The 20,435-nt window shown below is 47.5% G+C and overlaps 1 protein-coding gene across 9 annotated transcripts in view; it reads right to left on the bottom strand.

Annotated features, from left to right (window-relative positions):
• Positions 1 to 20,435, bottom strand: part of GAS7 (growth arrest specific 7) — a 203,031-nt gene that overhangs the window by 127,246 nt on the left and 55,350 nt on the right. For 2 of the 9 annotated variants that reach the window (XM_081578312.1, XM_081578305.1), the window contains exon 1: positions 16,673 to 16,813. The exons of 6 other annotated variants lie outside the window; for them this stretch is intronic. In XM_081578312.1, coding sequence (XP_081434438.1) covers positions 16,673 to 16,729 — 57 coding nt within the window. In that variant the 5' untranslated portion in view covers positions 16,730 to 16,813. Of the gene's footprint in view, positions 1 to 15,828; positions 15,947 to 16,672; positions 16,814 to 20,435 lie in introns of those variants that run through there. One more of the 9 variants, XM_081578317.1, reaches the window with a different exon arrangement.

Here is a 20,435-nt window from a genome sequence, read left to right as displayed (position 1 = left end):
TGAGGAAAACAGACCCAGATTCAAGTCCTGGCTCCACCATCCCCCTGGCCAAATGACTTTCCACATCTGAGACATAGGATCAAAAATCATACAAACCCCGTAGGGTTGTTATGGGGTAGTGGGAAGTGCCCAGAGACTGCGCTCAGTAACATTATTTCTGTGGAGCTGGGCTCGGAGTCTGAAGCCAAGAACAAGAATAGGAAACAGCCGCAGGCAGATTACTCCCCCACATGTGCAGAGAACAGCCTGTGAACAGAGAACAGCTGGAGAGGTGGGGCCCAGCCCAACAGGTGTTTGTGTCAGAGAGGTGACAGCTTAGCCTGCAGGTCAGGGGCCTACCTATAAAACCCAGGAAATCTCCCATGAAAAAAATAGTGCAGTCATCTCATGAAAATTCAACAGGGCTATACAAAAACTGTCCTGACAGGATGAAGACAAACATTGCCATCTTCCCCGTCATCCTCAAAAACAGTGGTTTTCAGCCTGGCTGCCCATGAAAATCACCCGGGAGGTTGTTTTTTTTTTTTTTAATTTTTGGCTGCGCTGCACAGCTTATGGGATCTCGGTTCCTCAATCAGGGTCATGGCAGGGAGAGTGGCCACCAGGGAATTCCCCATCTGGGAGCTTTATAGCCACCTGCATGCCCAGGAATCCCCTGGCCCATGAAACAGGATGTCTCAGGGAGACACCTGGAGATGGCTGCCTTGCAAGCTCAAAGGTGATTCTAACATGCCGTCAACAGAGCTGCTTGGATGTCTCTGTGGCCACCACCTGCCTCACGGGGGCTGGCAGCAGACACTGCCTGGTCTACAGCTTGTTCAGCCAAGGTTAATAATAGGAAAGGCTGGGGCCCCAGGACACAAAGCCAGCATGCAGCCTGCTTTGACTATCATCTGTTCCACAGCAGCAATGCTGGCCGGCGTGGTCACCTCTGCCCAACCTGGGAAAAGCCAAAGGCCGAAGCTCGCTGAGGACCAGAAGTGTGCTAGAGAAGCAGGTGGGGAGGGTTCTTCTGCCCATGGTCTGGGAACAGCCCCAAAGGCATTCAAGTTTCGATTTTCCTGCTGGGTAAGAGGTTCTTTTGGCTTAAAATACCCTTCCTGTAAAGTCCTGGAGGTAGCCCATGCCCAGAGAAACCCCAGGTTCCATCACTTACTGATAGAATGATCTTTCTGTCCACCAGCCTTCTGGATCCATAGGAGTGGATAATGAGTATAAGGCAAAGAAAAGAGTGGACCTCTTCCCAGCAGGGAAGTTTGGGGCGGGGAGAGCTGTGGACAGAGGCTTGGAGACGGGCCAACATGCATGGATTGTCTGGGCCTAGGACTGGTGCATTACTGGCTTACCTACCCACTGGTTTTGTGCCATTTCTCTAAAAAGGGGGAGAGGGGCTAAAAAGAAGTGAGCTGGTTGTCAGGGTGTCACAGTTCCCAGTCTGCGTTATCATTCCAAATGTGCAGAGTGATGTAGTCTCGCCCAAGGCGGGCAGCAAAATGGAGATTTAGGAGACCCTCCCTGGCCGGGGACCTGAGTGACAGCAAGGCGAAGGCTCGCAGGAATGAGGCAAGGAAATGGGGTTTTGATTGCTCAGATTAAGTGTGGCAGGGCCGGAGAAGAGTGACAAGTGACATGTGAATCACAAAGACGAGGGCTTCCCAGGATCCGACGACGTGTCCTAACAGGCCCAGTGGCTCAGCCTGAGAAACAGGAAAATGGGGAAGAGGATGAAACACAGCTTGAGGCTAGCTGACACCCCTCCCCAGCCAGCGTGGGCTGGGCTCTTTCACGGTCACTGGTAACAATCCTGGAAGTCAGAATGGTTTTCATTTGAGCCTGTTCTCTAAGTCTAGAGTTCCTCTGTTGTCCCCGAGGCCCTGGGGAAAGCCAAGGTGTAGATGACAAGATGACAGCATGAACCCTTGCTCCAAAAAGCCCAGTCCACACACCAGCCACAGTGAGCTGGTTAGGAACACAGCATCCAGGACCCTCCCTTGACCTCCTGCATCAAAATCGGCTTTCTGCTAAGCGCCCCAGGTGATCTGTGCTCTGGTTCATGTTTGGGAAGCTCTAATTTGCAGCAGAGGCTCTTTGTCGGCTGCACAAGGTACCTCTCAAGGCACTAACCACGTGTAACAGCCACACAGACAGCTGAGCGAAGACTTTAGAGGTGGTTTCAATCTAGGCTCAGACAGTAAAGAATCCACCTGCAATGTAAGAGATCCAGGTTAGATCCCAGAAGTGGGAAGATCCTCTGGAGAAGGGAATGGCTACCCAATCCAGTATTCTTGCCTGGAGAATTCCATGGACGGAGGAGCCTGGTAGGCTACAGTCCATGGTGTCGCAAACAGCTGGACAAGATTGAGCGAGTAACACTTTCACTTTTTTTCCCGTTTAGGCATCTCACGCTGAATCCCAGCCCCGCTCCCCGGTCAAATCCATGGCTCCAGCTACTTCCTCGGTTCCCCACTCACAGATCAACCAAGGCAATCGCTGATTAAAATGTCTTCCCACAGCCACTGAACTTGATAGAGTAACCTTTCCAGATTTATTTGCCCATCTGTTCACTTACTTATTAAATTGTTTGCCAGGCTCGTTCAAACACCGAGTGGGCACCTACTATATGTCAGGCACCGAGAAGCAGCAGATATATGACCCAGTCAGGTCCTGGGAAGAGTTTGCCTTTTGTAAAGAGAGAAAGATGGCAGACGGGCAGTCATGGCACAGAGTGACGGATGGGTACAGTGCTAAGCGGAAAAACCGAGGGGTCCAGAAAGGCATCTTAGGAGGAGATGCTGCCTGCAGGCCATCGTAATGACATGGTTTCTATTTACCAGGCTTTTTGCTTTGTGGTTTCTGCTCCCTCCTGCTTGCATTCTGTTGGATGGATTGCATTTTCTTTATTTTCCCTCCAACCCCACAAACCTGGTATTTATAGAGTCTATTTATACTACTTAGGTGGTTACACTGACATTTTTTACATGTATACTTGACTTCAAGCCTACAGTTAATAGATAACTCTTTCCTCCTTCTGAATAATACAAAACCCTGCAGTGCTTTCACTTTGATCTCCTCAGCCGACCTAGGCGTCTGGAATTTGAGTTGGCAGAAGGTGCTGTTTTCTCACAAGTCCCGGAACCACCTGACTTTTTGCTATCTCCTGCCACTGATCATTTTTCAGAAAAAGTTCAAGTTGACTCAAGAGGAAATAGAAAACCTGAGTAGATCTATTAACTTCAAAGGAATCGATTCTGCGGTCTACAATCTACCTTAAAAAACGATAATGGGTTTATGTGGTTTTACTGACAAAGTTCTCTTAAACCTTTAAGGAAAAGGCAACACTTACACCATCTCTACCAGAAACAGAGAGAAAAACAATCAATTCCTTTTAGAATACTCTGACACCAATCTTCAAAGAAAAACAATGTAAGAATTAAAAGCCTACCACCTCTTAACCTCACAGAGCACAGGTATAAAAATCCTAAATACACATTAGCAAATTCTGGGGATGGGCGAACCATCTTATGCCCTCAATAAAGAAAAGTTTTCCTAAATAAGAGATAAAAAGCACAGTCTAGGCAGTTAATACATGCATTTGACTAGATTACAATTTAAAAATGCCACATGACAAAATATACCATTTAAAAAAATAAGAAAAAACAAGGCTTAAATGACAGCATGATGGAAAAGTGAGCAGGGTGTGAATAGGATATGCATAGGAGAGGAAATCTGAAAGCAAATACACACATGAAAATATACACAACCTCATTAGCAATGAAGGGTAAACAAACACAAGTTAAATCTGAGGTGCAATATTTCACACGTTCAGATGGCAAAAATAAGTGTGCTGCCTTGGCAAGGGGAGTGGATATTGTATACTCTGCGGGTAGCATTATGTGTATATTTGCAAAACCTCTTTGAAAAACACAAAATCCCAAGTGGCAAAATCCCAAGGTACATACTGAGACCCAGATAATCTCCTTCTAGGTATCCATCTGCTTCCGAGGAATACTCACAGAAGTGCACAAGGAGAAATGTACAGTTGTTTCTAATAATCTAAAAAGTCCACCCACAGGAATCAACTATGAGATATGCCTGTGCTAGAAAAATGAACCAGGTCTACATATACTGACTTGGATAAACTTCAAAAACATGCGTGAAGAAAGCCAATCCCACCAAGAGAACTACATTTCATGTAAGTATCAAAAGACATAAGACATTAGTAAATGTTACTGCAGATGCATGCTGTTGTTGTGGTTTAGTCCCTCAGTCATGTCCGATTCTTTGTGACCGCCAGGCTCCTCTATCCGTAGGATTTCCCAGGCAAGGATACTAGAGTGGCTTGCCATTTCCTCCTCCAGGGGATATTCTTGATCCAGGGATCAAATCCATGTCTTCTGCATTGGCAGGTGGATTCTTTACTGCTGAGCCACTAGGGAAGCCCCTGTAGATGTATACATGGTAATAAAAATTTTGAACATCTTCATGGAAAAGAGGCACCAACCACAGAAGAGTGGTTACCTCTGCAGAGACAAAGAGAAAGGGGAATAGAACTGGAGGAACATGTGGGATTTTTTTTTTTTTTTAATGCTGAGTAATGTGTTATTGTCACCCTGCTTATTTAACTTACATGCAGAGTACATCATGTGAAATACTGGGCTGGAGAAAGCACAAGCTGGAATCAAGATTGCCGGAAGAGATTTCAATAACCTCAGATTCGCAGATGACACCACCCTATGGCAGAAAGTGAAAAGGAACTAAAGAGCCTCTTGATGAAAGTGAAAGAACAGAGTGAAAAAGCTGGCTTAAAACTCAACATTCAAAAAACGAAGATCATGGCTTCCGGTCCCATTACTCTATGGCAGAAAGATGGAGAAACAATGGAAACAATGACAGACTTTATTTTCTTGGACTCCAAAATCACTGCAGATGGTGACTGCAGCCATGAAATTAAAAGACACTTGCTCCTTGAAAGAAAAGCTATGACCAACCTAGACAGCATATTAAAAAGCAGAGACATTACTTTGCAAACAAAGGTCCATCTAGTCAGAGTTATGGTTTTTCCAGTAGTCATGTATGGATGTGAGAGTTGGACTATAAAGAAAGCTGGGCATGGAAGAATTGATGCTTTTGAACTGTGGCGTTGGAGAAGACTCTTGAGAGTCCCTTGGACTGCAAGGAGATCCAACCAGTCCATCCTAAAGGAAATCAGTCCTGAATATTCATTGGAAGGACTGATGTTGAAGCTGAAACTCCAATACTTTGGCCACCTGATGTGAAGAACTGACACCTTGGAAAAGACCCTGATGCTGGGAAAGATTGAAGGTGGGAGGAGAAGAGGACGACAGAGGATGAGATGGTTGGATGGCATCACCGACTTGATGGACTTGAGTTTGAGCAAGCTCTGGGAGATGATGATGGACAGTGAAGCCTGGGGTGCTGCAGTCCATGGGGTCGCAAAGAATTGGACATGACTGAGCGACTGAACTGAATGTGGTATTTCTAACTGACGTTTGGCAAGTGTTGATACCTGTTGAATCCAGAGATGGTGATAAGCACAGGAAAAATGTTCAACATCATTAACCATCAGGAAAACACAAGTTGAAAGCGCAATAACTACTTCATACTCACTAGAATGTTAAAAGAAAATCTTGGCAAGGAACTAGGACAATTGAAAGCTCATATGTTGCTGTGAGTGATGAGTGAAGTGCAGAAACTAGTTTTGTCATTTCTTATATAAACATACATTTACCATATGATCCAACAATTTCACTCCTATGTATTTACACCAGAGAAATGAAAACATATCTGAAAAACTTACATACAAAAGTTCGGAGAATTAAGCTGGAAACATCCCAAATGTCCATCAATTGACAAATGGGTTAAGTTTGGTTCTAGGAGTATGGTCAACCAATGAAATTCTACTAAGCAATAAAACGGAATCAACAACTGATACAATATGGCTAAATCTCAGACCTTATCCTATTCAAGGAAGCCAGATTCAAGGGTACAAACCACACGATTCGTTTCTATGAAATCCTAAAACAGGCAAAACTAACCTATAGGGTCGAAATTATAGGTGACCTCAGGAGATGAAGAGGAGAGAAACTGATTGCAAAAGGTTAGGAGAGAACTTTTCAGAACCATGTTGCAGACTTCAATTGGAGTGGCAGTTACACAGGTGTATATATTTGTCAAGTCACTGACCTATACTGTGAGAATGGGTGAATTTTATTTTATGGTAAATAATGGCTTACAGTACATTTATTTATGGTAAATTATGATATATTTGGGCTTCTCTGGTGGCTCAGACAGTAAATAATCTGCCTGCAATGCTGTGCTTAGTCACTCAGTCATGTCTGATTCTTTGTGACCCTGATGGATGGTAGCCCACCAGGTTCCTCTGTCCACGGGATTTTCCAGGCAAGAACACTGAAGTGGGTTGCCATTTCCTCCTCCAGGGGATCTTCCCGACCCAGAGATGGAACGCCCGCATTGCAGGCGGACTCTTTACTGTCTGAGCCACCAGGGAAGTCAGGAGAAGCAAAGCAGGAGACCCGGGTTCCATCCCTGGGTTGGGAAGATCCCCTGGAGAAGGGCATGGCAACCCACTCCAATATTCTTGTCTAGAGAATTCCATACACAGAGGAGCCTGATGGGCTACATTCCATGAGGTTGCAAAGACTCGGATACGACTGAGCAACTAACACTTTCACTTTTCTCATGATACACTTATGGTAAATTATATACTTTATTGTAAAATATATAAATTATAGTTGATTTTTAAAATAGGGATATAGTAGATACATATGTTATAACTTCTTTTTTTGGTTAAAACTAAGTGGGTTTTAGAAAACACTGGTCATTAACTGCATATCTTGCAGAGCAGGAGGCTTCAGGAGAAAAACAAAGAACTAAGAAGGCTCCTAATGCTAAATCCTATCCTTTCTAGTGGAAAGCTATTTCATCACTGCAGCAGTCCTATTAGAAACCCAAGGGTCCTTTGAGATTATCAAGTTCAAGTCTCTCATTTTCAGGAAAGCAGTGAGATTTGTCCAAGATCACTGCTGCAGACATTTGTTGCTTAAGCTGCCAAGTGTCCTTTACCCAAACCTTAACACCATTGCACTCTTTTTTTTTTTTTTTTAGGAAAAAAAGGCACTCCTACTAGGTACTTTCTCCATGGACCTCTGAATCCAGGTGCCAGCCCTCCCTCTATAAGCCCTAAGGGGTGCCAGTGGGAGTTCCTTCCTCTTTCATAGGGCAAAGGTGTGCTTGCCACCAGATGCTCTCCGCTGACACCTGGAGAGACGAACGGGGCTCCCCCTTAACAACCAAGCACACCTGACCACACTCTGTTCACTCTAAGATTATTCCTATCAATCCTACCTCCTGGCCCCACACAGCTAAGCATCTTGGTTTCTATCTGCTTTCAGAAGATATCCCCAGACTCCTGTCCATTCTGTGAGCTTCCAGAATCTTTGCAATAAATTTCACTTTGCTAACATAGAAGAATTGCTTTCTGAAGTTTGCGACCAAAGTACCCCGTGTGACACATCACCCAACCAGCATAAGGTAGGCGAAGCCCACAGTCCAGAGTTCTGAATTCTCCAGGATGTCCCTGGGCGTGGCGTGCTCAGTCACTTCAGCAGTGTCCAACTCTGTGCAACCCTATGGATTACAGCCTGCCAGGCTCCACTGTCCATTGGATTCTCCAGGCAAGAATACTGGAGTGGGTTGCCATTTCCTCCTCCAGTGGATTTTCCTGACCCAGGGATAGAACCTGTGTCTCTTAAGTCTCCTGCAATGACAGATGGGTTCTTTACCACTAGCGCCACCTGGGAAGCCAGAGGTAATGCCTCAGGGTCCTCAGCGTCACTGCTTCAATCCCCTCCAGGGTGCTGGGGCACAGAATAAGAAAATGTACTGAGTGATGCACGAAGCACACTGACATGCTTTAATTTCATCCTTCCCACAACCTGGTAATACACGGATTTATTGATGGCGGTGGTGGTGTTTAGTTGCTAAGTTGTGTCCGACCCTTAGTGATCCTATGGACTGCAGCCTGCCAGGCTTCTCTGTCCATGGAATTCTCTAGGCAAGAATACTGGAGTGGGTAGCCATTCCCTTCTCCAGGGGATCTTCCTGACCCAGGGATTGAACTCCGTGCTTCCTGAACTGCAGGCGGATTCTTTACCACTGAGCCACCCAGGAAGTCCAACATAGGGATTAACCCCCCTTTATCTATGAGGACACTAAAGAGGAAGAAAAATATTTTTTCAAGGTTATACAGCTCATAAGTGACAGCGCCAGAACCTGAGCCAAATCTATTCAAACTTTAAAGCCTGACTCCTGTCACCTCATCAGGCTGCCTGGCCTCAAGAAAACATTCCTGCTTCTCCTGCTTTACAATTAGGTCACTGGGACTTCAACTTGGGTATCGGAGGCACAATGGGATGTTGGCTGCACCCACAAAGTAGAAGGGCTGGGGGTGGGGCAATGCATACACTGGGTCATGACATTCACCAAGGGAAGCGTCACAGTGGATGGGGTGATGGGATGAAGGGAGAACAGACGTGCCTGGGGAACAATGTGAGAAGTATCCACATCCCTGAAGAGTGGAAGTAAATTCTTTCTGCTTGGAGATGAATACATGTTCATGTTCCCATGGCAACGGAGCATGCGCACTGCTGCCCATACCTGTAAGTGAGTGACTCACGTTTTTGGCATCGCACTAGCCAAGTCCTAAGTCATTAGCTAATCAGCTGAGAATGCTTACACTCTGCAGCAGGGAGGACGGGTAAACAGGGTCTCAGCGTGTCCCTCTGAGGCTCTGAGAGCAGGGATCACGTTTCCTTGGCTTTGGCACAGCATTTGCAATACCTGGCACCGTCCCTGCTCTCAAATCATCATCAGGAACCTGAGTTTGTTCTGGGCTCTCTGAACAGAGGGGATAGGAGCAGAGTTTCATTTAAAACCAAGTGTTAGATGCTCAGTCGTGTCTGACTCTTTGTGACCCCATGGCCTGCAGCCTGCCAGGCTCCTCTGTCCATGGAATTCTCCAGGCAAGAATACTGGGGGTGGGTTGCCATTCCCTTCTCTAGGGGATCTTCCCAACCCAGGGATCGAACCTGGGTCTCCCGCATTGCAGGCAGATTCTTTATCATCTGAGTCACCAGGGAAGCCCACTAAACATGATGGGAAAAGTGAATCAACTCAGGTTGCATAAGCTGATGAAATCGGTAAGAACTGTAGTTGGTGCAGAAATCCAGTTTCAGACCAAAGCTTCATCATGGATCCTGATGGGTGCACTGAGAGATCCTGCTAGGGGGTCAGGCATGATCTCAGCATGCATCGAAGCTACTTAAACTATAGAACAGATGGGGGCATGGAGTGAGAGGTTAAGAGCTGTAGCATAGATTCCCAAGAGATCCCAGTGCCAGAGGCCTTTGCAGGCAGAGGAGGCCTAGAAGCTACAAGGATCCCCTCAGACCAACCTGGAAAACCTTCAGTGGCTCCCAAGTAACTAAAAATGGTTCTGTCAATTTAACAAAGGACCTCCCCAAGGCACCAGCAGATACAGGGAACAGTTACACGAAAGGTTTCCCCCAACCCTCTAGACAGAGGGAACAACTGTGATTCCCACTTAGTTTTAGGAGAGTTCATTACGAGGCTCAGGTATGCATGGGAAAACTCACAAAGGAAACTATCCATGAAGGAAACATCCCACCTGTCCAGACAGCAGAGGGAGCTCGGCCTGGCCTCCCTGGGTGGCATGTGTTTGTGTGTGTGGAGGGTGTTGTATACACAAACTGCCCTGATTTCTGCTGAGCAGGCACATGTCTCCCAGAAGATGGGATCACCAGGGAAGAAGTAGGCCAGGATGCTTTTTGAGAGGCACTAAGCATCATCACCATGTCAGCAACACTTGCCAGAAAAGGCTGATGCTGGAGCTTGGCATGGACTTGTCCCTGCTTGGCAATGAGCTTGTTGGTCCCTGGGATGCAGGGGGCCAGGTGTCTACACTGCACCCAGCAGACATGCCTTGCACACTGAAGACATCCAATAAAGATTCACTGAATCATGATGGATGATGAATGAATGAAACAATGAAAAGGCCTTTCTGAACAACTCCCTCAAACAGTTTCAAAGCCTTCATCATTGTGAAGAAGATGGAGTCAGCAAGCCTAAGGTCTCAGAAGGCAGTCAGCCCACCACCGCTGAGCTCAGAAACGACAACCCCTTTACAGCTCAGAAATGGAAGAAGGGCTGAAGTCTGAGGCCCCTGAAGTTCTGAAATCCACAGGCCCCTGATGACGTGATGGTGTTCAGTCGCTCAGATGTGTCCGACTCTTTGCAACCCCATGGACTGTAGCCTACGAGGCTCCTCTGTCCATGGGATTTCCCAGGCAAGAATACTGGAGTGGGTTGCCATTTCCTCCTCCAGGGGATCTTCCTGACCCAGGGATTGAACCGGTGTCTCCTGCATTGACAGGGGGATTCTTTATTCCTGAGGCACTAGGGAAGCCCTCCCCCCAGGCCCCTAAGCATCCTCTAATAAGGAAATAATTGAAAATAAGAAATGCATCCGCCTGTTAGGGAGTATACCCAGAAGGAGGGGAGAGAATAACATCCTGATGTGCTGGGTCAAAAGGGAGGCTGGGGCTTCACCCAGAGCAGACGTCCCCCACCTCACTGTCAAGGTGCAACTGCACTAGGTACAATTTCAGTAACATTAAAGAGAGTGAAGGAGAGGCTTGTGCTGCCTTAAAAAAAAAAAAAAAGAGTGGGGGAGAATACATCACTGAGCCAGTGAAACTGAGGCTCTGTTAGGGGCACCGAGAAGGTGGGCTGGGGTCGGAAGGAGGATGGAGCAGGGGTACAAGATCCCAGGGAAACCAGCTGCTGGCAACCTCCTCACCTCTTAACAGTCCGGTACTCTGGACCCCTAAGTTGAGACAATTGAGGGTTCAGGAGAAGGGGACCACGTGTGCCAACATGAAGCTCCCTGGCCTCCGGCCGACTCTCATTAAACCCGCAAAGGCCGGGCTGAGGGAGGCTCCACGCGGCCCTAATTACTGAGCCTCTTTTCACAAGGCTCAGCCCGGCGCAATGAAGGGACTCAAGGTAAATCCTCACCCAGTTCGGCATCTCTAACAGAGAAATAAATCACCCTTAATGACCCAGGGCAGGCTGCCACGCTTGCTATTTCTGGAGCTGTTGATTTCCATGCTGGCAGCGGGGGGGACACGTGGTGTGGGCACAAAACCCCGGAGCAGGGAGGTCAAGTGTAGCACGTCTGATTTCAGGATGAGGAGAAGCTGGGAGGATGGAGTGGAGGGGAGAGAATTAGTGAAAGTTCCCACGACCCGTTTCCCTGATCCAGACCCTGGGAGCGCCAAAGTGGATAGAGAAAATTGGAGCAGGAAAAATGAGGTCTGGCTGTGGTCAGGGACCTCTCCAGTCCAATCTCTCTGTACTAGAAGGGGTGGCCCCCAAATCTGGCATGGAGCTTTGCAGCCAGAGCAAAGAGGGAAATGTGTTTGGCTAAAGGGTCCTCTGTGTCCTTAGGATAAAACAAGCCACCTGCTCAAGGCAAGCACCATTCCTACCTTAAAGCCAAAAGAAACTCCTCCCACCAGTCAGAGAAAGATGATAGTTAAAAAAAACTCTTTAAAGACCATGAGCTTCAAGAGGGGAGGAGGGGATGGGGGGATGGGCAATGAGTGTTTAAGGGTACAAGATCTCCTTTGGGGTTGCTGAAGATGTTTTGGGACTAGACTGAGGAGATGGTCACACAATATTGCAAATACACTTACGCATCAGTGAATTTTACAGTTTAAAAGGTTAATTGTAGGTTTGATGAATTTCATCTCAGTCTTTAAAAGAAATCATGTCATGCCTCCAGTCAAATCTTTCCCACCTTCCTATCTCCCTCTATTCCAGAACCAATGGAGGGTCTGTCCACTCTTGGCCCACACGTTCTCCTCCCCACCCCACAGACACACACTTCTCAGACCCCACAGGTTTGTTCCCTGATTTTATTCAGATCTCTGTTCAAATGTTCACAACGGGAAACCCTTCCTGTCGACCTCATTGAAAATAGCAACTCCTGTTACCCTCTATTCTGAGAATACAGAATCTTGTTGTTTAGTTGCTAAGTCGTGTCCCCATGGACTCTCTGCGACCCCATGGACTGTAGACATGCCAGGCTCCTCTGTCCATGGGCTTTTCCAGGCAAGAACACTGGAGTGGGTTGCCATTTTCTCCTCTAGGGGATCTTCCTGACCCAGGGATTGAACCCAAGTCTCCTGCATTGGCAAGCAGATTCTTAACCACTGGACTACCAAGGAAATCTGATAAACTACATTCTGCTTCAGAAACACAGGCCACTGACACCTCAAATTCAACATGTCCAAAACCAAACTCCATTCCCACCCCATCCCTGCCATATATATATGTGTGTTGATGTTGTTCAGTCCTAAGTTGGGTCCGACTCTGCGACCCCATGAACTGCAGCATACCAGACTCCTCTGTCCCCCACTATCTCCTGGAGTTTGCCCAAATTCATGTCCATTGAGTAGGTGATGCTATCTAACCATCTCATCCTCCGCCGCTCTCTTCTCCTTTTGCCTTCAATCTTTCCCAGCATCAGGGTCTTAATAAATAAAATCAAAAAAGGTTATGTGAGGGGCACACGTGGCCCTGGGAGTGGACATGAGTGGACACGAGTGATGGGTCCCCCTCCTGGGTCCCCCTCCCCCCTCCCTATACACTGCTCTGGGACCATCCCTGAGCCCTGTTTCTGAAATCACGCTTGTGAAATAAGCCTGCTGGAGCAGATGATCTATCCCAGAGGCCCCTTTCAGCATCACAGCCTGTGAGTCATTGGAAAAAAGCAGAGGGAGTCAGGGACCCGCCCGTCCAGTTCCCCCTCTCCCCCAGTCCCGCCCCTGTTTACCAAACAGTGCCTGCCCCACCAGCCCCTGCAAAGCCAGGATTCCCGCGGAGCTCCAGGAAAGGTGATGCAGAAAGCCCTGCTAGGTTTCCAACCACTACACAGGCTGAAGGGTGCAGCCGGAGCAGGCGGGGACTTTGCGTCTCTGGCTGGTGAGAAGTTTAAACTGGGTCACAGTGTCAAGTGACCTGAGAGGGGCATCTTTCCACTGGCCTGAAGTGGATTTGGCAGAGGCAGCCAGCCTCTCTCCGTGTGGAGGCTGGAAGTGAGGGACGAATTGGAATTCTTAATTCCTCTTCCAATTTAATCCTCCCCCAGTATTCTTCCTCAGGTGGCCAAGTTGGATGGTCAGGCATGAAGTGAATCCTCTAACACTACACGCTTGCTCTATGGAATACACTTGATACCACAGGGAAGCGAGCCATCCCAGGCAGTTACAACAGTCCCATTGTGCCTGCATATAACACTCGGTCTTGAAAAGAAAGCTTCATCTACGTGGATGGACCTAGAGATTGTCAGATTGAGTGAAGTAAGTCAGAGAAGGAGAAATATTATATGACATCCCTTATATGTGGAATCTAAAAAGAAATGACACAGCGATAAACTTCCTTACAAAACAGACTCACAGACTTAAGAGAAAGAACTTACGGTTGTGGAGGGGTGGAGCATGGGGGGAATGGGATAGTTAGGGAGTTTGGGATGGGTATCTACACACAGCTATATTTAAAATGTATAACCAACAAGGACCTACTGTATAGCACAGGGAACTCTGCTCAGTATTATGTGGCAGCCTGGATGGGAGGGGAGTTTGGGGGACAATGGATACACATCTATGTATGACTCTCTCCGTTGCACACCCAAAACTACCACAACAGTGTTAATTATGTATACCTCAACACAAAATAAAATGTTAAAACAAAAAAAAACAAAGGTGCATCTTCATGACTTTTACAAGATTAGTCGCCCTGTGGCCAGACCGTGTGATGGCCTCTGCCCAATCTTATTTCCTGAGAAATCTTTGTTCTCTCACAAACCAAGAATTGCTCAAACCTGACAGCTAACTTCCTCCTGAACTCACAACCAGGCTCTACTTCATACCAAAAGGCGCATGATGGGGACGGGACAGGGCCAGGACTTCTCTCTTCTCTCCTGCTGGGCTGGAGGAATATTCTCAACTTATTATTAGTCCATCTCTTTAGCACCTTCACAGGCGACCAGGAAAGAGGGAAGCAAAGAGGCAGCTATTTCCCTCCCTGTTAGGAGTTCTGAAGGCTCAGAAGGAGGAAACGGAAACTTTAGGTTAAAAGAAGTCTTGGGGGAATAATTCAGGTTTAACAGATGATAAAACGAGTGATGTATATGGTTCCTGGCAGCCTTGCCTTTTTGTGATTAATTTCATTATATTTCTAGGCCTGCAACTGGCAACCTCTCCTATTAGCACAGAGGAACAAAATCTGGCTGCTGGACTTTTCAAAAGAATGGTCCCTATCTGCCTGCCTGGCACCTCACTGGCATGTTCTCTTCTTAATGTCCTTGCATGGACATGGGCACACAAAATCTCACACACAGTTAACACCGGGATCACCACTTCCCACGACCTCATTCCTCTGAGCTCCTTGCAGCTGTTGCCTTTACACCATGAGACTTTTCCCTGGATGTTGATGACACAAGCCATTCAGTTCCCTCTCTGCCTGAGAGCTGGACATGTCCCCTCAAATGCCCTCCAGGCTCACATCAAGGATTCCATCACTGCCACATCTCATTGGTTACCATGTCGGGTAGATTTCCATTCTTCTCCCACTGGAACCAGCTGACTTCAATTTTCCTCTAGGTACCACTCTTATTCCATAGTCTGTGGGGTTAGGATGACCCCACCTCTCAACTATGCCATCCTAGGCTCCACTGGAAAGCTGCCCAGTGATTTTCCTCTTTCCTTGGAATTATTAAGAGTTTTTAGCATCTTTCTGAAGAGGTGACTAAGCTAGAAAATGCCGCCAACATAGAGGAAAGTAAAGCCAGGAGATGAAGGGTTTTGAGGACACTGCCTTTGCCTCTTCTACTAGTTATTTTACTAATAGAATTACTAGCAAATAAGCAAATAATAATAATTAATTAATAATAAATAATATTACCATGTATCAGAGTATTGTGAGCTCAGTCATGTCTGACTCTCTGCAATTCCATGGACTGTAGCCCACCAGGCACCCCTGTCCATGGGATTATCTTGGCAAGAAGACTGGAGTGGGTTGCCATTCCCTTCTCCAGGGGATCATCCCAACTCATGGATCGAACCCATGTCTCCTGCACTGGCAGGCAGAATTCTTTACCAATGAGCCACCAGGGAAGCCCACTGTGTACCAAATTAAACCAAAACTCAGTAGTTTCAAACAACAGACATGTGGTCTCAGTTTCTGCAAGTCAGGGATCTGGGTACAGTTTACCCAGACTTTGAGACTTAGCCAGACTTCTGAGCAGACTTCTCACAATGCTGCTACCCAGGGTCAAGTTCTCCACCTTCCCAATCTAATCCCTCTCAACTCTGGTCAATCCACCTCCAAAGTTCATCCAGAATCCACCCAGTGCTGCCACCCCGTTCCCAGGGCACCATCACCACTCCCTGTATCATCACAATGATCTTCAAATTGGCTCTCCATCCCCTCCAACCTATTCTCTACACGGCAGCCAGAGAGAACTTAGAATACAGTCATCAGATTACATCAACCCCCTCAACCAAATTCATCCAAAGATTTTGCACTGCTCTTTGAAAAAAGAAATCCAAACTACTTCACCTAATTCACAAAGCAATAAAGTCTGCCCTTCTACCTACTCGATCCCTCATCATTTTATACCATATCCCCTCCAGCCACACCAACCTTCTTTGCTCTGTGCCATTCAGTGCAGTGTGGTTCCCAGCCGTACGTTGCTTTATTAAGGTTAAAACAGTGACAACTAAAATAAAATGTGAAATTCGGTTCCTAAGTATTCCCAGACACCTTTCAAGTACTGAGCTGTCACATGGGGCTGGTGGCCACATGACCAGAACAGATGACCAGGAAATGACCAGAACATTTCCATCGCTGCAGATTAAGCTTGGACCTCGCTGTCCTAGCTGCTCCTTGGAAAAAGTTCGGTCCTTCCTCATGGCTTTGGCATGGGCTGTTACCTCTGCCTTTCCCCCAGCAATTCGTTCCCATGGCTGGATCCAGACATCGGCTTAAGTGGGAGGCTCCCCCACAAGCACCGATCTAAAGAAGCCACCGTTTAGTCACTTCCAACCACAGGAACCAATTTAATCCTGCACAGCATTTACCACAGGCTGAGGCCCTCCTTGTTTATTTGGGTTTGTCTGCTTATTGCCCAACTCCACCCACGCCTCCTCACCCGGAAGCAGACTTCCAACACCAGGGACCTTGTCCAGCTGGCTGATAGCATTACGGCGCCCGACACACCTGCTCAATTAGTATCAACTGATTGTTAGACCTACGCCATTCAGATTTCCTCTTAAATCACCCTTTCTCCACCTTCCCTGCCACCACCCAGCCTTCATCCTTGCCAACGACATGGTAGACAGAATCCTGCCTTTGCCCTATCCTAAGCCTGCAAACACTTGCAGGTGAATCTTGTCAAGTGCTCCTCCTGTCAGCCCAGTTCCCTGTTCCTGTCCCTTCTGGCCCCAAACAGCCTCCATGTTCCCACAGACGGCATGTCTGTTCCTACCTCTGCGCTGCTGTCAAGTCTTCCCCTCTGCTTGGAGCACCCTCCCTGCTTCTCCATGCAGCCACACCTTCTCCTGCCTCCCAGGTGTGGCTCAGGTGGCGGCTGCTTCTGCAGACACGGGCCCCTCCTTTGGTCTCCTCCAGCGCTTCCTGTCTGCAGCCCAGCTTCAGTGCTTACTCACGGAAGACAAGACGTTCCACCTCCCACACATCCCCCCCACCCCAACACACACACATTATCATCCCCGAGATGACTCCTAAGAGGGGTGCTTCTCAAACTTCTCTGAGGAGCAGAGTCAATGAAGAGTTCATGAAGGGCACAAGTTCAAGGCTTATGGACACAGGATAAGATCTGGGCCTCTGGGCTTTCCCCACAAACCCCAGGTGATGCAGAGACCCAACTGTAAGCTGCACCACTTTCTTTTTTTTTTTTAATGTATATTTGACTTACAATGTTGTGTTAATTTCTGCTGTACAGCAAAGCGATGTAGTTATACAAACATTTTCTTTCATATTCTTTTCCATTATGGTTTATCATAGGATATTAGATATAGTCCCCTATGCGATAGAGTAGGACCTTGTTGCTTGTCCATCCCATATATAATAGTTTGCATTTGCTAACCCCAAACTCCTAATCCATCCCTCTCCCACCCCACTCCTTAGCAATCACTTGTCTGTTCTGTATGTCTGTGAGTCTGTTTCTCTTTCATAAACTCATTTGCGTCCTATTCTAGATTCCACATATAAGTGATATATGGTATTTGCCTTTCTCTGACTTTCTTCACTTAGTATGATAATCTCTAGTCCATCCTTGAGAGTTCCTTGGACTGCAAGGTGATCAAACCAGTCAATCCTAAAGGAAATCAGTCCTGAATATTCTTTGGAAGGACTGATGCTGAAGCTGAAACTCTAATACTTTGGCCACCTTATCCAAAGAACTGACTCATTGGAAAAGACCCTGATGCAGGGAAAGACTGAAGGCAGGAAGGAGGAGAAGGGGACAACAGAGGATGAGACGGTTGGATGGCATCACTGACTCAATGGACATGAGTTTGAGCAAGCTCCGGGAGCTGGTGAAGGACAGGGATGCCTGGCATGCTGAGGTCCGTGGGGTTGCAAAAAGTCAGACAGGACTGAGCAACTGAACTGAACTGAGTCCATCCATGCTGCTGCAAATGGCATGATTTTATTCTTTTTTATGGCTGAGTCATATTCCATTGTATATATGTACTACATCTTTATCCATTCATCTGTTGACAGGCATTTAGGTTTCCATGTCTTGGCCACTTTAAACAGTGAGCTGCACTGATTTAGAACATCAGACCTTCAAGGAGTGGTTCAAATCTTGTCCATTTTTACCAATAGGGAACACCTGGGAAGGGCCCAACTTGGTTAATGACGTTCTCTCACACAAAAGTGCTCTTCTACAAGTACTGAAAGCTACCCCCTGGAGCAGGCTGAAAAACAGGCCCCCCAAATGGAGCAACATCTTAATCTCTGGAACCTGCAAATGTGACCTTAAAAAGAAAAAAGGGATGTGCCAGGTGTAATTGAGCTAAGGAGGGTCCTTATAAGAAGGAGACAAGGTCAAAGAGGGAAGGAAGCCCACGTGAGGCCAGAAATGGGGAGAAAAAGCAGTAGGACATGCAGCCCTGAGTCCTGGAAGGAGCTTCTAGAAGATGGAAAAAGAAAGGAATGGATGCCCCCCTACCCTGATCCCCCAGGAGAAGCCAGGCTTGGGACACTGATTTTAACCTCATGACTCATCTCAGACTTTGGCTCTTCAGATCTATGGAAGGGATGCGAAACTACTACATTTGCGGTGAGAGAAAAGTAACACCTCCTTTTCTGTACCAGGGCGAAGTCAAGTTCTAAGTGCCCAAGGATCATGATTTTCTGCTTATTTCATTATTGAAAAGACAACACGAGATGCTCCATTCGAACAGGGCTGGCTTGCTCTGTTCACGCCTGTGCCCACAAGGCCCAGGTCAGGGTCTGCCGTGGACATCTATGGACATCAAAATTCCTCAAGGAAGGCCCATCGGTGAAATGAGGCAAGAAGGTGTTTTAAAAAACAAACAAACAAAAGATGCTCTTTCCATTGATTTATTGTTACAGGGTTTAAAAAAACAGCAGCAGCAGCAGCAAGGTGAAGAAGAGGAAGCCATTACAGTGCGAAGGGAAGTAAAGACACACATACATTTGCAAACATCTGCTTGATTTCCTCCACACCCACAAGAAAGTGATAACTTGCTCACTTCTGGGAGGTGAACTGAGAGGCAGAGGACAGGGGTAAGAGGTAGGCCAACATTCACTTTATTTTTTAGTGCTTATCAAATGTCAGAATTCATCTATATATTACCTATTCAGTAAAAATGTGCTCAGTCACTTCAGTCATGTCTGACTCTTTGTGACCCTATGGACTGTAGCCTGCCAGGCTCCTCTGTCCATGGAATTCTCCAGGCAAGAATACTGGAGTGGGTTGCCATGCCCTCCTCCAGCAGATCTTCCTGAACCAGGGCTCTAACTTACATCTCTTATGTCTCCTGCATTAACAGGTGGGTTCTTTACCACTAGCATCACCTGGGAAGCCCTCTGTATTTCTTAGTGCTCATCAAATGTCAGAATTCATCTACATATGACATATTCAGTAAGAATAAAATGAACAAAGATACATTCCTAGGATTCTCACTCAACAAAGAGTTTAAAACCTACCCCATGCACCTCCTTCTGCATGGACGCTACAACCTCGGTGGGAAGACGACACCTGCCAGGTGAGCAGGCCCAGGGGACCAGCTGCACAGCAAGCAGCCTCGAGTCAACCCCCCAGCCCTCTTGGTGCCATGGACACCCCGTCCGCACCCCTGTGGTCCAGGGCCTCCGAGGAGGAGGAGGAGTTTCTTAAACTCTGGCCCTCAGCAAACCCAGGCTGTGTTCCAGCCCTGGAAGTGATCAGGGCTGCGCCTGCCCCTGCCTAAATCCTGGTTTCTGGGTCCATTTCCGACCAGGGTGCCACCCTACCCTAGGGCACCCACCGCCATGGTGATGATGCCCTGCCAGCTTCTCAAGCTAGGGGAGCAAATGCAAGCGGGTTCCACGGCTGCGTCCGATAATCACTATGGACACCAGCCCGTATCAGGTCTGCGTCCAATTAGCCACCCCCACAACAACACCATGGCAACGAAGGTAATATTATTGTTCCACGAAGAGAGAGAGAAACACACACACACACGTGTTGTACGGCAGCTTTCACAGCCACAGAGATATCACTTCTCCACGCCCTACGACTTGTGCCTCTCACTTCCCGACGACGATGCAGCTCCTCTGATGGGAAGTCACAGGCTCGGGCAATTACCTCTTCGCACCCCCCACGCTGTGCGCCCTTCACAGGAAACAGCATGAGTCCCGGGCAAGCCGGGTGCGGGGGCTGCGAGCCTCCCTCCCTCTGCCTCCTCCGGGAGGCAAGGAGGCTGGCCAGAGGCAGGATGGCTTTCAGGTGAAGCTCCAAGCTGCCCTCTGTCTGTCTGGCTGTCTGTTTGGCTGGCTAGCTGGCTTCTCCATGCCAGACCCAAGCGGGGTGCTGGGGTTTTGGTGGCTGCAGCCCTGAGCCACACACTAATCTTCAGACCCAAATGTGGAAAGCATTAACCCAGATGGAAAGACATAAATCAGGAGGGGAGCTGATGGCACCGAGGAAAACAACTCTGCTCAGAGAGCCTGGGCTGTTGCACAAGAGCAGAGTGAGTCACCCGCCAGCAGGGGGA

This window comes from Giraffa tippelskirchi, chromosome 3 (assembly GCF_054371585.1).
Source record: "Giraffa tippelskirchi isolate mGirTip1 chromosome 3, T2T-mGirTip1v1.2.pri, whole genome shotgun sequence".
Classification (NCBI taxonomy): domain Eukaryota; kingdom Metazoa; phylum Chordata; class Mammalia; order Artiodactyla; family Giraffidae; genus Giraffa; species Giraffa tippelskirchi.
This window is presented reverse-complemented; position numbering and strand designations above follow the sequence as displayed.